Source organism: Xiphophorus hellerii, chromosome 13 (assembly GCF_003331165.1).
Source record: "Xiphophorus hellerii strain 12219 chromosome 13, Xiphophorus_hellerii-4.1, whole genome shotgun sequence".
NCBI lineage: Eukaryota > Metazoa > Chordata > Actinopteri > Cyprinodontiformes > Poeciliidae > Xiphophorus > Xiphophorus hellerii.
This window is the reverse complement of record NC_045684.1, coordinates 18,264,189-18,281,968: the sequence shown is the minus strand read 5'-3', so window position 1 is coordinate 18,281,968 and position 17,780 is coordinate 18,264,189. Positions and strand designations below refer to the sequence as shown.

The following is a 17,780-nucleotide window of genomic DNA, read 5'->3' as shown; positions in this document are numbered from 1 at the left end:
CTGTCTCGGTGGGAGAAGTGCTTCCCTAACAGGCTCAAACTGGCTTTCCGCATGAATCGTGATAACGAAATATGCAGAGTACAATGAACACATGGTTGCATATTAACAAAAAGGTACAACCAATGACATTAAACGTATTATTATGAATTGCTGGGTAAACAACAAAATTGTGTTTTATCAAAACTGACAAAGAAACAGACTGAGTACGTGCTGACTGGAACAAGATGGAGCGTTTTGGAAGAGGGGAATCGGTTCATTTGACGGTGCCAGCCACGATTACTGGCACTCCTGGCAAAGATGTGTAAACAGCATTGAGAAAAAAAAAAATCATCTTGTGTTGCAGTAACATAACCACACTGAAAGTTTGAAAAGTCCTGTCTTCAATTTAGGTGCAATAGAGAGTAAAAAATACTAGTGACAAGAAATAGTTTTTTGCAAAATCTCCAGGGTTATAGAAACCATCACTGTTCATGGCTGGAGCATTGAGAGAGATGGATCTCTCGCCATTCCTCTTTGTACAACAAGGACTAAGATAATCTTAGAGGTAAACTGGATTTGTGACTGACACAAAACTAGTATATTGATATGGTTATGTCATATGATTGATATAGTTGCATCATATCAATATTTATGGTCTGTGTGACATAAATGAGGCCTTAAGTCCTCCAAAAGCCTACTGAATCACAAAATGTAACGTCTGCAAGCAGTCACGAACTCTCAAAAGGTTCGCTAAGAGAAAACTCTCCATGTTTACATTTGTGATATTAGAAGAGAAAAATATTTTTGTTTGTGTTTGTTTCTCATATAGATTAAGTCTTGTATGTTTTGTGTGACATAAATAAAGCCTTAAGTCCTCCAAAAGCCCTGTACATACCTCCAAACACCTTGTGGATTCATTTTCCAGTGAAGATGTACAGAATGCTTATTTTTGTTGAATCCAAATCATTGCACATGGACAGCTAGGAGAAGTTTTGAATAGACACATCTTGGTGTCGCACGCAAGAATCTCTGCACATGTTGAAAGCTAAATTGAATTGTACCCCAAAGCCATTATCAGACAAAAAAATGCTACAAAAAAAAAAACAATCACATTTTGTTTTACCAGCTAGCAGCCAGATCATATTGACACCACTAAACAGGTGCAATGTTAATTTCCAAATATTATCATACGCTTGCATCAGCCAAAGTAACAGTTAGGTCATTCTGGTAGCCACCAGCACAAAAATACATTTGGATTGGAGCGCTCTAGTAGGCCGCTCCGGGGGAACATTTGGATATCTCCACTCTGCTGACATATCCTCAGGCCCCACATTGCAGTCCAGATAGGACCCCAGGCAGGATGGTGCATTCAGGAGCCCAGAAAACGGGGAGAAGAGTCGTGGGATTGAAAGGTCAAAGAAATATGTTTTCTAGTTACATCTACTGGGAAGTATGAAGATGCAATAAATGGAAAACAACCAGTAAGTCAATGTCATTGTCCATGAATTGAAAGTAATATTAACATGTAGTCTCTAGCATGCTGGGTTTATGACAGTGGAGCAAAATGCACTGTTTTTATTTTCATCCAGCCACTTGACAGTATATTCTATAACACTGACATTAAGTTAAGTTGCTAATTTTTAAAAAATATTTTGTTCAAACTATATAATGACAAATAACAGGTTTAACACACAATTTTACAAAATGGTTGGATTAATGGAAGAAAAGAATAAATAAGAGAGAAAAAGAGAAATCCAACTTAGATCCCTTTGAGTGTCATGTAGATTATCTCAGCGTCCCAGAGCGTGCTTCGCTCTGGTCATCCTCTCTTTATGAGCCAAAAATGCAAGAAAATCTGCTTGTTTGCCTAATCTGGACAGCCCGCTACTGACACTGATGCATTCATATGCATCTAAAGCTCTTTTTAGTACATGTTGCAGAAAGGACATGGTCTTCTCAAAGCAGAACAATTAGCCAGTAAAAAGTGACAGAAAACAGGGACGCCTCAAGTAAATGTCTGTATAAAAGTATTCACACCTGTTGAACATTTCCAGTTTGTCACATTACAAGCACGTGTCAGCGTGTTTTATCAGGATTTTATGTGTAAGACCAACACAAAATAGTTTCCAACAGTGAAGCAGAAGGAAAAGTATTCATGGTTTTCAAAATAAAAAAAACCAAACAAACAAAACTTTAAAAAGTGTAGTGTTTGGATTCAACCTCCCTCAGTCCGCTTTGTTGAATCACCTTTTATTTCAACTCTTTTGGTGTGCCTCAACCAGTTTTAGCATCTAGAGAATTTTTGCCCATTCTTCTCCGCAAATTAGCTCCAGCTCAGTCAGAGTGGACAGCTTGTCTGGGAAAGCGTCCCTATTGCCCGATGCTCCATGTTTCACAATAGGGTGGATGTGCTCAGAGTGTCGCTTAGTGTGACTTTTCCACCACAAAAAGAATAATTTGCATGTGGGCCAAAAAGTCCAGTTTAGGTCTCTAAGGCACTTTCTTCCACATGTTTACTGTGCCCTATGAATCTCTTGTAGAAAACTGTGAAATTTGTTTCTATGGCTTTCATATAACAATAGCTTTCTTCTTGCAACGTATCCATAATATCAAATTTGTGGATACTGTGGGTAGTTTAAACTGATTCTCCTCTGCAAGCTAGTGATCTGTACAGCTTGTCCAGAGTTACCACATGCCTCTTGGCTGCTTCTCTAATCGATGCTCTCCTTGCCCAGCCTGAGTTCAGTATATCCAACTGTGCCACACTCTCTATTTGTGCATGAGCGAAGAAACAATGCTTTGTGAGATGTTCAATTCCCATGAGATTATTTTATAACTTAACCCTGCTTTTAACTTCTAAATGAATTATTTCCCTTACTTGTCTGCTGTGTTCCTGATCTTTGTGATTCTTTCAAGCAGATTAAATTATACACAGGTGGGCTCTACTTACTAATTATACGTAAGGCAATGGATTTTAACTATGGGTACCAGAGAAAAAGGGGTTACAGCCAAATGAAAGGCCATGATTTTCAGATTATTTTTTTCAATTAAAGAAAAATCAAAACCACAAATCAGTTTGCTTTCACTTCATAGTTTTACACTGATTTGTGTAGGTCTGTCACATAAGACCCCCCAAAATATCTTATTATATTAGGTTTATGTGAGAAATTGTGAAAAAGCATACTTTTGTTAAACAGGGATGCAATCTTGCCATTATGTTAAGCTCTGAATTACAGGACATTTTAAAGACATAACAACTAATCACCAAAACAGTTCTTGCCCTCGTCGTTTGTTTCAATCATGACCACAAGAAGCACACAAGCATCAGAAGATGCCGATCAGGATTATGCTGTGCAAATTACCTTGCAGTGGTTGAGCATGACAGTTCCAGAGTTTCTGTAATTCTTCTTCTTCATCTGATATTTGGGGTTGATGCATTCCCACTGAATCTGAGAAAAGACAAGAAGGTGGCGGCGGTGGGTGCTTTGCACTTCAGGGTGTTTTAAGGCACTTTCTGGATATTGTTACACAAGAAATTATTTAAATGTGGTGCGGAGGGAGCACAGAGGAAGCCGCATGCCTAATTACATGCAGAGCACATACGAGCCAAAGCTTTGATTTTGAACGTGCATTTTCTTACCTGCTTGCCCTCCTGCTCTGCCCTCATCATCTCCTTATACGTGGTTTGAAACTCTCCAATAAAGTCATGTTTGCCATTGGAGTCCCAGTCCCAAACCGTGCACTAGCGCAGAAACAAAAGCACACACAGGAACACGTGGTGAGAAGAACTGCTACCAGAGCATCCACACATGCACCCACAGGTCTGCAAAGAAATGCCATGCTGAATGATTGATGGAGTTGGTGGGGGGGCCATGGAGCAGTGAAATATTAATCTGACGATGCTGAGAGGCTTTAGAGACGGCTATATGAGTGTCAGGGTTTAGACGTAATAGTTTTTTTCTCTCTCAGAGGAGCTATTTTGCGATATAAATGACTACAATCAAAACCGGGTCAGAGGACAAAGCTTCAACACCTCACAAAGAAGCAATCTGATCATTTCAAAACATGACAAAAGACTTTTATGTATACAGACACGCACAGGCCACTTTATTAGGCACATATTTTTTTACAGTTGCATCAAATGTGACAGTAACATGGTGGGAAAATAGTTTTCTCGCAAACCCGAAGTCATGGGTTCCATTACAGCTTTCAGCTGCCACCAGGCACATAGACAAAGCTCCCTACCGATCCGCATATTGGTGTGTTAATGTGAGTGTGTTGGTGAGCTTGACTGAGTAAATGGGGCTCTAGTTTGAAGTGCTTTGAGTGGTTTGTTTGATTAGAAATATGCTGCTACATATAATATCGGTTTATTTGGCATTTTCATGTTGAATAGCTCGTTAACAGAAACAGTGAATTAGACACTCAGTGAAGTTAGCTGTCTAAATAAAAGGAAGATAACTAAAGTTCTAACTTAGTATCAGAATGGTAAACAAAGGGGAAATAAGTGACAGAAGACTGTCAAAAAAAGAAAAAAGCCACAGCAGCATGGGGAAAAATACCTTGATTGATGATAGCTGTCAGATTAAAAAAGGCAGACAGGTTTAAGATAATAGAAAGGTGACTGTTAATATTTATAAATATCAACTTTCTAAGTAGAAAATGTCCAACCTGGAAGCAGAAGGGCTACAGCAACAGAAGATAATGTCAGGTCTCACTCCTTTCGACTAACAAGAAACTGAGACCTCAATTTCCACAGAATTCCGGACAATGCTACATTGTGTAAATGCTGCTTCATCTAAAGAGCCTCAATTTAAGGTACAACATTAACATCACAAGATCAAAAGTTGGTGCAAACCTAATGATTGCATGGATCCATCCTGGCATTTACCAGCAGTTTAAGCTTCCTTTGGTGAAGTTGTGGTGTAAGGAACATTTTATTGGCACACCTTTAGTTCCTCAACTTTTCATTGCTCAAACACTACAGCCTATTGTTGCTGACCACGTCAATCCCTTTATGACCAGTTTCTCTTAATGGCTACTTCCAGTCTCATGTGTCATGTTGTAAAGCTCTAATCTTCTCATGAAGATGATTTCATTGTACTCCAGTTGCTTCCAAACTCAAGAGAACTCAATCCCAATAGAGCACCTTTGAGACTTGCCTCATTTGGTTGTTATGCAACAAAGAATTAAATGGACATAGTTTATATAACACCTTTCCAGTTATTCTGACCACAGCGCTTTATACTACGGATACATTCACCCATTCACCCCCACAGATCAGGAGGCGACTTCAGGTTAAGTGCCTTGTCAGGAGGAAGCTGGAATCAAACCTATGACCTTGCGATTGCAAAGTGACTACCACTGAACTACAGTCACCCCACATTAAAATATTTCTGAAGGCAAAATGTGGTACAAGCAAGGTGTACACCAGCAAGGTGTACCACGAAAAACAATAAAAATTGTAAGGAGATATGGGTTTTTCCACTGAGGTACGGTGTTCAATGACATCCTAGAGAGTAGATTTCTGATTTAACACTTATATCCAGATGATTCTTGGGTCTGTTCTGCTGGAGAGCTAATTTACTGTAAATCCTGTGACCCTCTTGCCTTTTAGGTCAAACCAACCACCAGCAATTTGAACCAGTACAGCTGTGGTGATTAAAAACAAGGACCAGCAATAATCCTCTTATTTCCTGTCTCCCACTTAAGCTGTTGAGAGCCTGTACCTGAAGTGTGCATGCTCATTTTTTTGTCTTTACGTGTGTCTCATAATTTGTGTTTTTTGTTGTTGTTAGTAATTTCCTTGTAGAAGGGAACGGAGTTCTTGCTTTTGGAGCCATGCTTCACTTCAAGAGGCAGAGAGGCTGTGCGAAGGACTAATGAAAAAATGAAGAAGCTCTGTTCCATTCACTGAATACTAACTGGCGGTGAGAGAGAGAAACCAATGAGAGTGGGGAGAGAGGGAAGGGTAGGGAGGTGAAGAAACGAGTAAGAAGAAGTACAAAGAAAGAGGCAGCCAGACTCCACAGAGGAGAGTTATGCATTTATGCATTGGTCACTTAAAGACCCTGGTGAAAGTAAAGTCCTGGACTGAATAGAAATCTTTGCCCTGCCGTTTCTAACTATTGCTGTGATGCTTCAAACAGGTAGTCCTGGAAGCAATGGTCGATGGCATCCATGTACGTTTCAGAGTGTGCAAGCCCTTTCTCCTGCTGTCAGGAGCCACGCAGAGTTAAGAAGCCTTTGAATAATTAATGAGCAAGTTCATGTTTATTCATGAGGAGAATAAATGTTCACAGCTGATGTGCAGCATTGAGCAGGCGAGAGAAGGTGAGAGTTTAAGATGACCACTGAGCCCATTAAATAAAATGGACAGCTGCACCAAAACCGAGCCAAGTGCCAAACTGACAGACCTACTTACGCATTTTGCAAAGGTACATTTAAGTACATATTTATCTACGGATTAAAAGTGTTTAAATAGTTGTGTGCACCTATGGCACTGGTAGCATCATAGTTTCTTTGTAGCATGTGTCCCTCCCACATGGTACAACTGAGCTGTGAAAAGGCCTGAATCTAAAAATCGCACCATGCTTTAGTTTCCTTCAAGCACGAGTCATTGTGTGGTTCAATCTAATTCTACTTTGAAAAAGTCTCAGTAAATAAGAAGAAAGATGGACTGGAGCTGAGTAAGCCTTGAAAAACTTCACAACAAAAAGCAGATCTAATACAGTCTAGGGTTTGTTGTTTTGGTGGGGTGTATATACACAGAGAAAATAGATCTGGTATGAAAGATAAAATTAAAACTGATGGCCAGTTTCCAACCAATAGAATGATTTCTAATGGGTGGGTTTATTATTAGTGTCATAAACGTTTTTAGCAAACGTTTAACTTAGGATGCTTAGATTCAAAAGAGTTCAAGGCCTTTGTCAGCAATTTCTCAAATAGAAAGGGACCACAAAAAGAAAAAAAAAAGATTGTGGGTTTTGCACTACAATTCTGTTTTTTTACTCTGCAGAACCTGCTGTGAGCAAGGAGTGAGACCAGCTGTGGGTTTGATATGAGCAAATGATGCAGCTGCAGATTAATGGAAGAAGTACACTTCTAACTTTATTGGACTATTGTACTGGCAAATATAGATGCAACTAACACAGGCAAATATTGGCAAAGATTTTTGTCTTTTGTGGTGATGAGTTTAAACTGGAGCTAACATCATAGTGCATTGATGTTTCCTGCAAAAAATCAATTGTCACTTCTATCTTTGAGTGAAAATATTGATGTTTTGTCTTCTAATAATTAAAATTGGGAAACAAATGAAAGAGCCCAGCTTTATTTTTGAGTTCTGCCTTGACAAAGTATAGCCCATGTAAAGTAAGGCAGAAGGACAGAAGTAAAAAGATGTAAATAAGCTGGGAAAGCTTAGTTTCAAAAGACTTTGTTCTGACATAAGCAATTTAATAAGGAGAGCATCTTGACTGCTACTGATTTTATTTAATAAAAATATAGGGAAACTGTGAATTTAGTTGAGAATTTAGTTAAGAACATTTAAAATCAACAATGGCGATGAATTAATTCAGTTTTAACCTTTGTGAACCAAACTTGCCTAACACTGTGCACTTTGACCTCCAGTAATTTTGTTGATTGGAACTTGTTGATTATTCTACATACTCAGAAAACAACAGCCTTTAGTCTTTCTCACATTTATCTGCAATCAACTTGCATAGTTTCCTGATTTCAGGGAGAATAAATAACTTGCTGATTGTCGGCAGAGGCTATTAGGAGTAAGTGTGTTTATTTAGCTTTGACTTTTGTATTACATCAAGTCATAGCCAAAAATATCTAATTAAGGTCTGCACCCTTTCTATGGGAGCACAAACTTGTGCGTCCTACTTAATGTAGATGGTTTCTTATGAACAAAGAAAAAACATTTATGTAGACAATCATGTTAACAAGAAACTTCAGTAGGCGTTGATGTGCTATGTGGCCTTTAAGAAAGCTGTGTGTCAACTTACATTACGAAACGAGCTCTGCCCAAGGTTTTCCACAGAGTGGCGGATTGTATTTAAGACTAACTGGCTCCTATTATTTTCTCTTTTCTCACACAGTGGGACTTTCAAACTCACCTTTAGCTCCCTGTCATGGTCTCCGCTGCAGAGAGTGTTCAATGAAACTTTAAATGATTTCCAGATTGGGCTCAAGTTGTTCATCACTGTCTGCAGAAGAAAACAAAACAACTTTCAGAAGAGATCTGTAACAGTTGACCACAAAATGTGAAAAATTAGACTTTTTTATTTATTTATTTTTTTACATTTTGTCATGCTTTGATCTGTCCCCTATAGTAGCTCTGGTTTAAGGGCCATTATTCCGATGAAAGGTGAATCTAGTTTGCATTTTCTAAAAGCTTTTCTTCATGGATTGTCCTGTACTTAGCTTCATCCATCTGCATAATTACTCCAACCAACGTGCTTGCACATATGCTGCGGGGATGGTTACAGACGCACATGTTTGCTATGTTAACTGCATGGCTTTCTTTTAACAAAGGTTTCCTTTGTACAGTCCCATTAAGGCCAAATTGCAACAGCTTCTGCTGTTGCAATTTGGCTGTGGATCCAAGCTGTGGATCTCAGCAGTGGATCTCAGCAGGTTCTACAGAGTTATCAAAGTTCTCTTGGCTGCATCTCTCATTAAGGCTACCCTTGGACGGCTTATCTGTTTAGGTGCACGGCCATGTTTTGGTAGATTTCTCTAATAAACCATTGATTGCTTCACAGAACAGCTGGATTTATACTGAGATCATATTACAAAGATTTTACTGACTGAGTGTTTTCATGGAATTAAAAAAAAATAAGGTGTGGTAGTTAAGAGGACATTGAAGTTTGTGGTTGAAACATGACAAAATGTAAAAAGTTCAGGATGCTTCGGTAGACACCATGTGTGCCGAATGTGTGTGAATACACTACAATTACCTCAGTTCGGTGTACGAGCGACTCAGTCCCATCGTCATTTACTCTAAAAATCTCCAGAAAAGGATCTGACTTACTGAAGAAATCCTTGACAGAGAAAAAGAAAGAAAACACACACTTTGATCATAAACATAAATCATTCATACAACTACCAGAGCCATCATTTCACCTTCTGTCTCTGGCTTTCTTTTTGTTTCAACCAGCCATCTCTCTCCTGTCCTCTCCGATTTATGCACCCCTCCCTCGTTTATACTCCATCATTCCTCTTGGGCACAACTCGTTTGGATTAGTCATCCGTGGCTGTGGGTGAGGGCGCGTGTGTTAAGGGAAGCCAAAAGTTAATCTAGTACTCTGCGTGTGTGTGGGTGTGTGTGGGTGTGTGTGTGTGTGTGTCTGATTGGGTTGTCTAGATAAAAGAGGGTTATTGTACCAGGGAGGTGCCCACCTATCTCCACAGGTCTTCTTTCATGAGCCCAGTCTGTACCCTTGTATTCTGCATGAGTTATTTCATCATCAAATCTCACTGGCCTCCACCTACACACCCCCACATATAAAGCTCAGATTCCTAAACTTCAAAAACAAGCAACTGGACAAACCTTGTCGTCTAGCTTCCGAGCGCTGAAAGAGAGTTCAACATAATCGTCGTTTCCTGACAACTCCTCTGCTGTCACCTATACAGATGAAGTGGGGGGTGAGGGGGATTAGGGTAGCAGAAGGGGAGATGGACACAGAGGCGTAAGAAGGAGGTGAGAGGAAATGAGATGGAAATGAGGAACAGTGCAGAGCAAGGGCAAAACATCATCAAATTAATTATCTCCAAAGCTTGTGAGTGCGCGGTGTTGCGCGCGCGTTCTGTGTGCATTGAACTGAGGTGGGGCTGGCTTTCGGAAGGGACGTCGTACCATTATTGAAGACTTTCCAGCAGTGTTTCCCTGTTTGAGCAGAGCTTTGGTCAGTTTCCTTTGTGAGACAATCTGAAACGAGCATACAAACAGATAAAATGCCTGAAGATCAAAAGACAAAAACCCTGCCATCTTTCCATTTTTGTTTTTTGGTCTGTTTCATGTAAAAAAACACATTCATTCATATTTAATGCAACAATTATATAACTGCAAAAACAAAAAGTGACTCAATTTTTTATCAGTTGTTTTACTCGCGATGTGTTTTCTGGCAGCTAGCTTGAAGTAGAGGAACTAATTTAACATAGACATGTTGCATTTGCTTTGTCTTCTTAAAGTATTCAAACTCGTTTAACCTTTACACATTTTGTTAGCTAACGTTAATATATTTTATTGTGTGACAGACAAGTGCGGCGGCTTATCATAATGGTAACACTGAAAGAAAACAATGCAAGGTTTTCTAATTTTAAAGAATAAAGGGGGACTGAATTCTTGCTTTTGCTTTCCTATGACATAAAACTTTATTTAAAAATAAAAAAATAAAAAATATGTGTGCTAGTAACAAGACAAAAAAGTTTATGTGATATGAGCATAGGGCATGTAAAGTTGGTGGCATACCGCTGATTGGTTTTCTACACCAACTCCTTCCACCTCTTACAAATTTTTGGCAGCAACAACAAACTTTGCTCACTGATAATGGCTTTTAGAGCTAAGTTCACGCAGCAATTTCATCGACAGAGAGCTGCGTCTCTCCTTAGCAGACTACTAAATGCTGCCCTGATAATTGCAGCTTTCATACAGTCAGCACGATAAATTACAGTATTAAACCCTTACATAATATTGGCAGAAAACTTTCTGGTGTCTCTCATTTTATGAATAGATCAACTATTTCCTCCTCACTGGCATTCCTCTGCACACATTTATTGATTTGCACTAAACAGAAACAATGCTGTCGTATTCTTAACAAAACCCTGGATAAACAGTGGGAAATTACACATAAAAAAATTGGCTCGGTGTCATTCTATTAAGCTACACCTCTCTGGCGTTAAAAATCCTTCTCCTCCTCTTCTGAGGCCGTTATCTTATGTCTACCAACAATTGTAAATCCACCAGCTTTGTGCTGCTGATAACATCTCTGACCTGAAAAAGTAATAGCAAACATATTTCACTATTCTGCAGTGCCAGCCGGATCTTTGAGATGCTGCTCCTGCTATTTCCTTACATTCAATATGTCACCAGGGGGCTACTCTCTCAGGGGGGAAAAAAATCAACCAACTCATCATCTTAATGAGCATCGAAGAAATAAACGTTTTCTCTTTAAATGGCCCCGGATGCTGAGTGATCGGAGTAAATGAAGAGAATCTTTAAATATTGATTGCAGCTATCAGCGGGTGAGGCTACATGTATTAGCATATGCACATATAAATGTGCTGAAAACAGTCTGGAAGAGCTTTTTAAAGCCTTATGTAAATAGAAACACCAAGGACACCGAAAGAGTGAATGCAGATGCTGCTAGTAGCTGAACAAAAGGGTTCAACAGTTAAAGCCAGCTAAATAAAGCGCATATTATCCATCTACAAAGGGCTAAACGGCAGAGACCTTTACAATGGTTCTTCAACAGACTGTGAAACCTTATCTTAAGCACCTTGCTTTCAAGCAGCTCTGGCGTGGAGATCGTCTAAACTAGCACCCAAAGGTGGCTCTTCTATCCAAATTTAGCAGGTATCAAGCACATTTAAAAAGCAGAGAAAAATCTACTCATGGGGTGAGCTCACTTTAAAGTATGCTCAGATGTGAGTCATAAACATCTCTTACACGCCCCAATTCTCCTGTAGAGGCGACCCACCTAACACCGTGTTCTACATTCAAGCTGCATGAAGTGGTGGAGATCGACAGTAAATAGCGCGACCATACTTATAAATCTTGCATGTAATGGAGTAACTGTGGTCAGAGTTTTGAAGAACATGTCGTGTTCATGAGAATGAATTTAACCCAGACAGGAAAGTGAATCAGAGCAAATAGGGATTGACATCTTAAGAAAGAAAATATACAATTAAATGAAATTGTACTGTGCCCAAAAATATTCAAAACATTTTTTTTTTTACATTTTGCAGTTACAAAATTGTTCTAAAGTCAAATAGGAATTGTTCTGCTGACAAGTTTGAACCTGTTTTCAGACATTTTATAAATAAAGTAATACAAACATTTAACAGCTGCATAATTTATTACACTTATGAATTAATATTTTAATAAAAGCACCTTTCACAGCTTCAAGTCTTGTTGGGCATGTCTCTCTAAGCTTGGGAGATTTTATTCAGGGAATTGTTTTGACAAAGATCAGTTTTCTGTACATCATTGTAAGCTTATTAATATTAGATGGATAGAATAGGTAGAAAGTCACAGTTAGATTTTTTTTCAGAGAGGTATTCTAGCAATGCCATGCAGTCTGTCTGAGGTGCAGACAAAGCACTCGGTGAAGGTTTTCCAGAAGACTTTCTTTATAATTTGCTGCTACCAACTCGACTTCTAAGGACATCCCCAGATCATGTTTGACAGTGGGGATGGTGTCAGCAAGGAACGAGGAGTTCCCAAGGAATGAGGAGTTCCCATTTTTTTCTGACAAATTGCTTGGCGTACAGGAAAAAAAATCCTGCTATGTGACTGATAAGATGAGTGGGGTCTGTCTTATTGATGGATTGCATTAGGAATATTGGATCTTGTGGATGGTTCTTCTAACTTCACAAGAGAGAAGTGCAGCTTTCCCATCAGTAAGAAATAGATTTTTGGTTAGCTCCTTGACCATGTTCTTCTTCCCACAATTACTCAGTTAGGTTGAGCTGTTATGTCTGAGGAAGGACTAGGTAGTTCTAAATTTCTTCAATGTCCAAATAAGAGAAACCTCCAGACATTTTGGAACATATAATGGAGTCTGTTTTTTTTTTCCCTTGGTTTATGCTCTGACATGCACCGTCAGCTACCCAACCTTAAATAGACAAGTGTGTTCCATACAAAAATGTCTGAAAACATGTCTGCACTTTGTCATCACAGATTGTTTTGTGAAATGTACTTAATGTGGTTTCAAGTCTTTAACCAAATGCGGTCAAAATTAAGGATTGTCAATACCATTTGGTTTCATGTCAAGTGATATTTAAGCATTTTATGATTATTTATTGACAATTTATAAAAATCTGTATTAACAAATACAGGTAAGTCGACATGCAAAAGTTAAGCACACAGATGCAGTGGGTTTATAAAGGGTGCAAAATGGCATTAAGTTGGGGCAGAAATGTACAGAGTGAGAAGAGAATAGGGGTAAAATTGATCCATAGTCCTTTAAGCATTGCTCCACATAAACATCAGTGTTGTTAGTTTCCACAGCTTATGTCTTCAGTATGGCACTTTACAATATGGACTCGAGCAGAATAAGTTTTTAGTATTTATTTATTTATTTATTCATTCATTTATTTTATTATATTCATTCGTTGTTTTCTTCTATTTATACATAATGGCTCTACTTAATCAAAGTTTACTGCTTAAGCAAGCTTCCTATTTACTGCCCAATCAGAAGGCAGCCTGACCTGTCCCAGTGTGCACTCCATGGCTCCCAGGAAGTCCGCATCACGGAGGCCGTTGTTTCCAGAGCTGATGTCGTGCAGCTCGAATCGAAGCCTCTGGACCTCCTCGAAGTAGTAATCTACCAGGAAGATCTTAGAGAAGACGGGGCTGCTGCTGCTACGGATCACTTCGGTGCGGTCCACCTGCACACACACCCACACACACCCACACACACAGTTAAACACAATTCACGCATAAGTAAATCTGACTAAATTAAAATAAAGCAAAACATGTTCTTATGAGCATAATAACCTTGAAAAGTGACAAACGTTTATATGACCGTGGGTGAGAGTGTTGACTAACCAAATACTGGTCATGTTTAGGAAAACTTAAAAACTCTAGCGAGCAAAACAAAAATGCAAACAATATTCCCTTTAAAGGAGTTCTACTCTGATCAAATTTTAATAAACTGTCTTGTTCTGTCAACTGGGTCAAATTTAATTATAGTTATGAGCAATTTATATGTTTGAAAATCAAATGTAAATAGTTTTGTATTATTTTGATAAAATATCCATAAAAAAACAATGAGACCTTCAGTATTCTGATATAATTACATTCACTCAAATATCAAACTTTTAATACTCCTGCTAATACAAATTCAAGTTAGTTCTGTTTAAATTATGCCTCAACACACATAAACAAATTGGCTTAATGCAAAACACTATGCAGAACAAATAACTCTGCACATCTCCCCAGACACACCGTCCCCATGGTGGAAAAAGGCGGTGGCTCCATCACCATTATTGCCCGAGTCACTTTAAAAAGACTTCTTTATATTCATGCGTGCTGAAGTATGAAACTCTCACTGAGCATCCAGCACACTGCAACTCTGCATCGATTGTGAGCTTTGCGAGACTTTTCAGCTCTGCAGCAATTACCACAAATAGCCATTACCACATTGTTTACACTTATCAACTTGAGGACTGCAAACATTGATTTTTCTTGATGCTTTAGAAAAATCCCACTCGCTGTTTGACTACACAGAAATCCGACTGGAGCTGCAGCATTGATCTCAGATTTTCTTCTCTCTGACTGCCTGACACAGAAAGGATCAGAGTGCCAAATTAAAGTCCGTCACAGCGCTGACAACAAAAAGCTCGAGAACGCTGGCAGAAACGAATGCCCGCTTTTTTTTCCTTTTTTTTTTTTTTTTATCGCTGATAACCCTGTGGCTCACACACACAAGCACAACAAAAAACAAGAAAAAGTTTAATATAACAGAACATACACCAGATGTTGCCCCTTTTTTTTTTTTACCTCACCTCAATGAGTTGGCAACTCATTGAAGCAAAAAAAGAGTCTTTAACACATTACATATGCACAAACACACCCAGCTGCTTCCCAACAACAATCCAATTAAGGAAGTAATTCTGATCAGCAGAGATTGTCCATTCTCAGATCCACACACACACACATGAATTCTCTCTCTCTCTTTTTTTCCATATGAATAAACACACAGACACTACTATGCTGCACAAAGTAGCTTTTTCTGGACTCCCCTGAGAAACAGTTGCCTAACACTGCACTACTTTTTTGAACACTTGATCTTGAGCCCCTGTGGAAAAAGCACTGCTTTTTGTGAGTCTGTGCGAGTTTGAGTGAGGAAGTTTTTCTGACTTTTTGTGTCACGCTTGAGTTTGTGTGTTGACACGCGTCTGCTAGACCCCCACCCTTTGTAGAACAAGAATTTGACAAGAAAAAAAATGCAAAGGATATTTACAAGTGACAAATTGCAAAGATGTCTCACTTAATTAGAAGATCATTGGAAATTACTTTCATCTGAAAAGAGGATTATGTAACACTGAGCAACAGCCCAGTCCTTTAACACAGCTTAGATGCATCTGATATCTCTTGTTCAGGAGTGACACACAAATAATGCGATAGCTGTAGTTCATGTCCCTGATGAGACTGTGTGATGGCTCTTTAAGCACTGACTTTAGCTTTAATCAATACCGTATGAATCTCTCCTACGCTCTCCGATTCTTGTTGCCTAGGCACCTTTTCTGTCAGTTTTTTCTTCCACCCAACTTTACATTAACATGTTTGGATACAGCTGTCCTTTTACACTGTATCAGTGGTGTTTGGTGAGCAAGTCAGCAGTTTTCTTGAGGTTGGTGTAAGACATAACATATTATTTCTATATTAGATTTAATAATAAAACTATTAAAATGTGAAAAAAATATGTCACTCTGTGTAATGAACTTGTATAAATTTCACTTTTTGAACTGAATTATTGAAAATAATTAATGTTTCAATTATATTCTATATTATTGAGATTGACTTGCATCTACTCCGTACATTGAAAAGAAAAGACACACAATGTGTCTCAATCTGTGGCCTGTTTAACACAGAAAAAACGGATGAAAATTTGCTTATTCTAAAAATCCATTAGGATTTATCTTTCTCCTAATGTTGGATTTTAATTATGCTCAGATAGTCTTTTGTCTAGTCCATTAGAAAGGGCCGGGAAAGCATGTGTGCCTCCCTGATAATTGGAAATGGAGTGGAACACTTTAAAGCAGCACCAGTTATCCATTTCCACAGCCAAACCAACCTACACAGAGAAGCTGTTTCCTCCATTTATTTGGGACCTCTTTAGCTTCGAATGAGGCCAATAAAACTGAAAATGTGGGTTTGAGGGTCTGATTGCTTTCATTACCAACAAAAAAAATAAATACATGGCATCTGTTAGAAGGGCATTTGCTAGATAAACACAATTTAGACTATGCTTGTAGCAAAGGTTGGGATTCCAGTTGAGCTGCGTGATAATTAGGACACGTAGCTCATGCAAGCTAAAAGGAAAACAACAGAACACACTCACAGTCTAAAATGGTAGCTTGAATTTTCTGATTTAGAGCCATTATTTCACCAATCATTACTTCAGTGGAGCGCTTGGATCATCCCAGGCAGGCCAATACCCATAGTGGTACTTACACTGCCTCTAGTGGCACTCAAGAGAAATTTTGGTATCAATTATTTTAACCAGTTAGCCCTCTGACATATTTCAGCACTTTACCAAAGCACCATTTAATTGGTGTTTTCATGTCAATTCTGCCTCTGTAAATAACAGAATTTGCACCAAATATGAGGTACAAAACATCCACAACAGCCAGTCATTTGTGCTCGTCAAAGTAGCATTTTCTCATTCCTTCCAACAAATCCTTTTTATCTCAATAGATAGAGTAATAAGTCATTTGTTAGTCTGCTTTGTGAGCAGAGTAGATTTCAAATGGCATATGTTGCTGTCTTGGGCATTGTCAGGTGAAGTCACCAAGGTCTGACTTTTTTTTGCACTGGATCAGCATCAGTAATCAATCATAATGAAAACATGACAAAGCAATTTGACTGTCTTGTTCATCAAAAAGGATATCAGGTCTTTTCATTTTGATCATGCTGACACTTTCTTTTTTCATGAAAACTTGCTTTTGAGGAATGAAAAACCAATTTTTAACAAGAGACGGACTAACTGTTGTGCAAATATTAATAGTGATGGGAGAAAATCGTCAAAGTGCCTGGGAAAGATTCATTTGACCAAAAAGTGAATAAAATCAATAAACTAAACAAAAATAAAGTACTAAACAATAATACACCAAAATGAAATAGCCTGATGTTTACATAAAAGTGATTTCAGATTATTTATTTATTTTTTTTAATGTTTGAGCCAAATGTTATCATCTTTATAATTAGTTTAGACCCCATTTCCTCCAATGCATTACTGCTATTTTTTTACTTAAATGACTTAATACCTTGTAATAACATTAAAAGTTAGTATTATTACAAAGAGGTGTCAAAATATATCCATTGTCTTCCATCAAATATTATAAATTACTCCATTATACATGTGACATTTATTGTAATCCATAGAGGAGCAACATTAGAAGTCACTTTGACAAGCCAGATTGCACCTTGAAACATTCAGAGTTACTGCCACTTCACTTAATATTCAGAATGCTTCATAACGACTGAATAGGTGTCGTATAAAAGAACACTTAAGAATGACAAACTCCTGATTCACTCCTGGCCTCACCATTAAACCTTCATTTTCAGAGTATGAAATAGCCTTTCGCAACTGGAGACTCATTTGCGTGGAGCGGCATCTCTCTCATTATCCTCTCTCCATTTTCATCGTACCTCAAACCACTGGCCGTGTGACTGCATTTTCAGCACCACGCACGGGTCGGGTTTGGAGAGGGCGTCGCGGTCCGAGATCCCCCGGCAGGCCACTCTCAGCTCCACTTTGGTCAGGCATGGGGAGCTGATGAAGCCCAGCGTGGCCTCTGCAGACTCATAGATGTTACTCATGATGGCCGTGCAATCACACACT

General features: G+C 38.6%; 1 protein-coding gene across 1 annotated transcript in view; it reads right to left on the bottom strand.

Moving 5' to 3' along the window:
• Nucleotides 1-17,780, bottom strand: part of cpne4b (copine IVb) — a 36,284-nt gene that overhangs the window by 11,303 nt on the left and 7,201 nt on the right. Inside the window, exons 2-9 of the mRNA XM_032581279.1 lie at nucleotides 17,588-17,778; nucleotides 13,420-13,599; nucleotides 9,845-9,916; nucleotides 9,539-9,613; nucleotides 8,946-9,029; nucleotides 8,103-8,192; nucleotides 3,620-3,721; nucleotides 3,342-3,428 (exon numbers count right to left, since the gene is read on the bottom strand). Coding sequence (XP_032437170.1) covers nucleotides 3,342-3,428; nucleotides 3,620-3,721; nucleotides 8,103-8,192; nucleotides 8,946-9,029; nucleotides 9,539-9,613; nucleotides 9,845-9,916; nucleotides 13,420-13,599; nucleotides 17,588-17,758 — 861 coding nt within the window. The 5' untranslated portion in view covers nucleotides 17,759-17,778. The remainder of the gene's footprint in view (nucleotides 1-3,341; nucleotides 3,429-3,619; nucleotides 3,722-8,102; nucleotides 8,193-8,945; nucleotides 9,030-9,538; nucleotides 9,614-9,844; nucleotides 9,917-13,419; nucleotides 13,600-17,587; nucleotides 17,779-17,780) is intronic.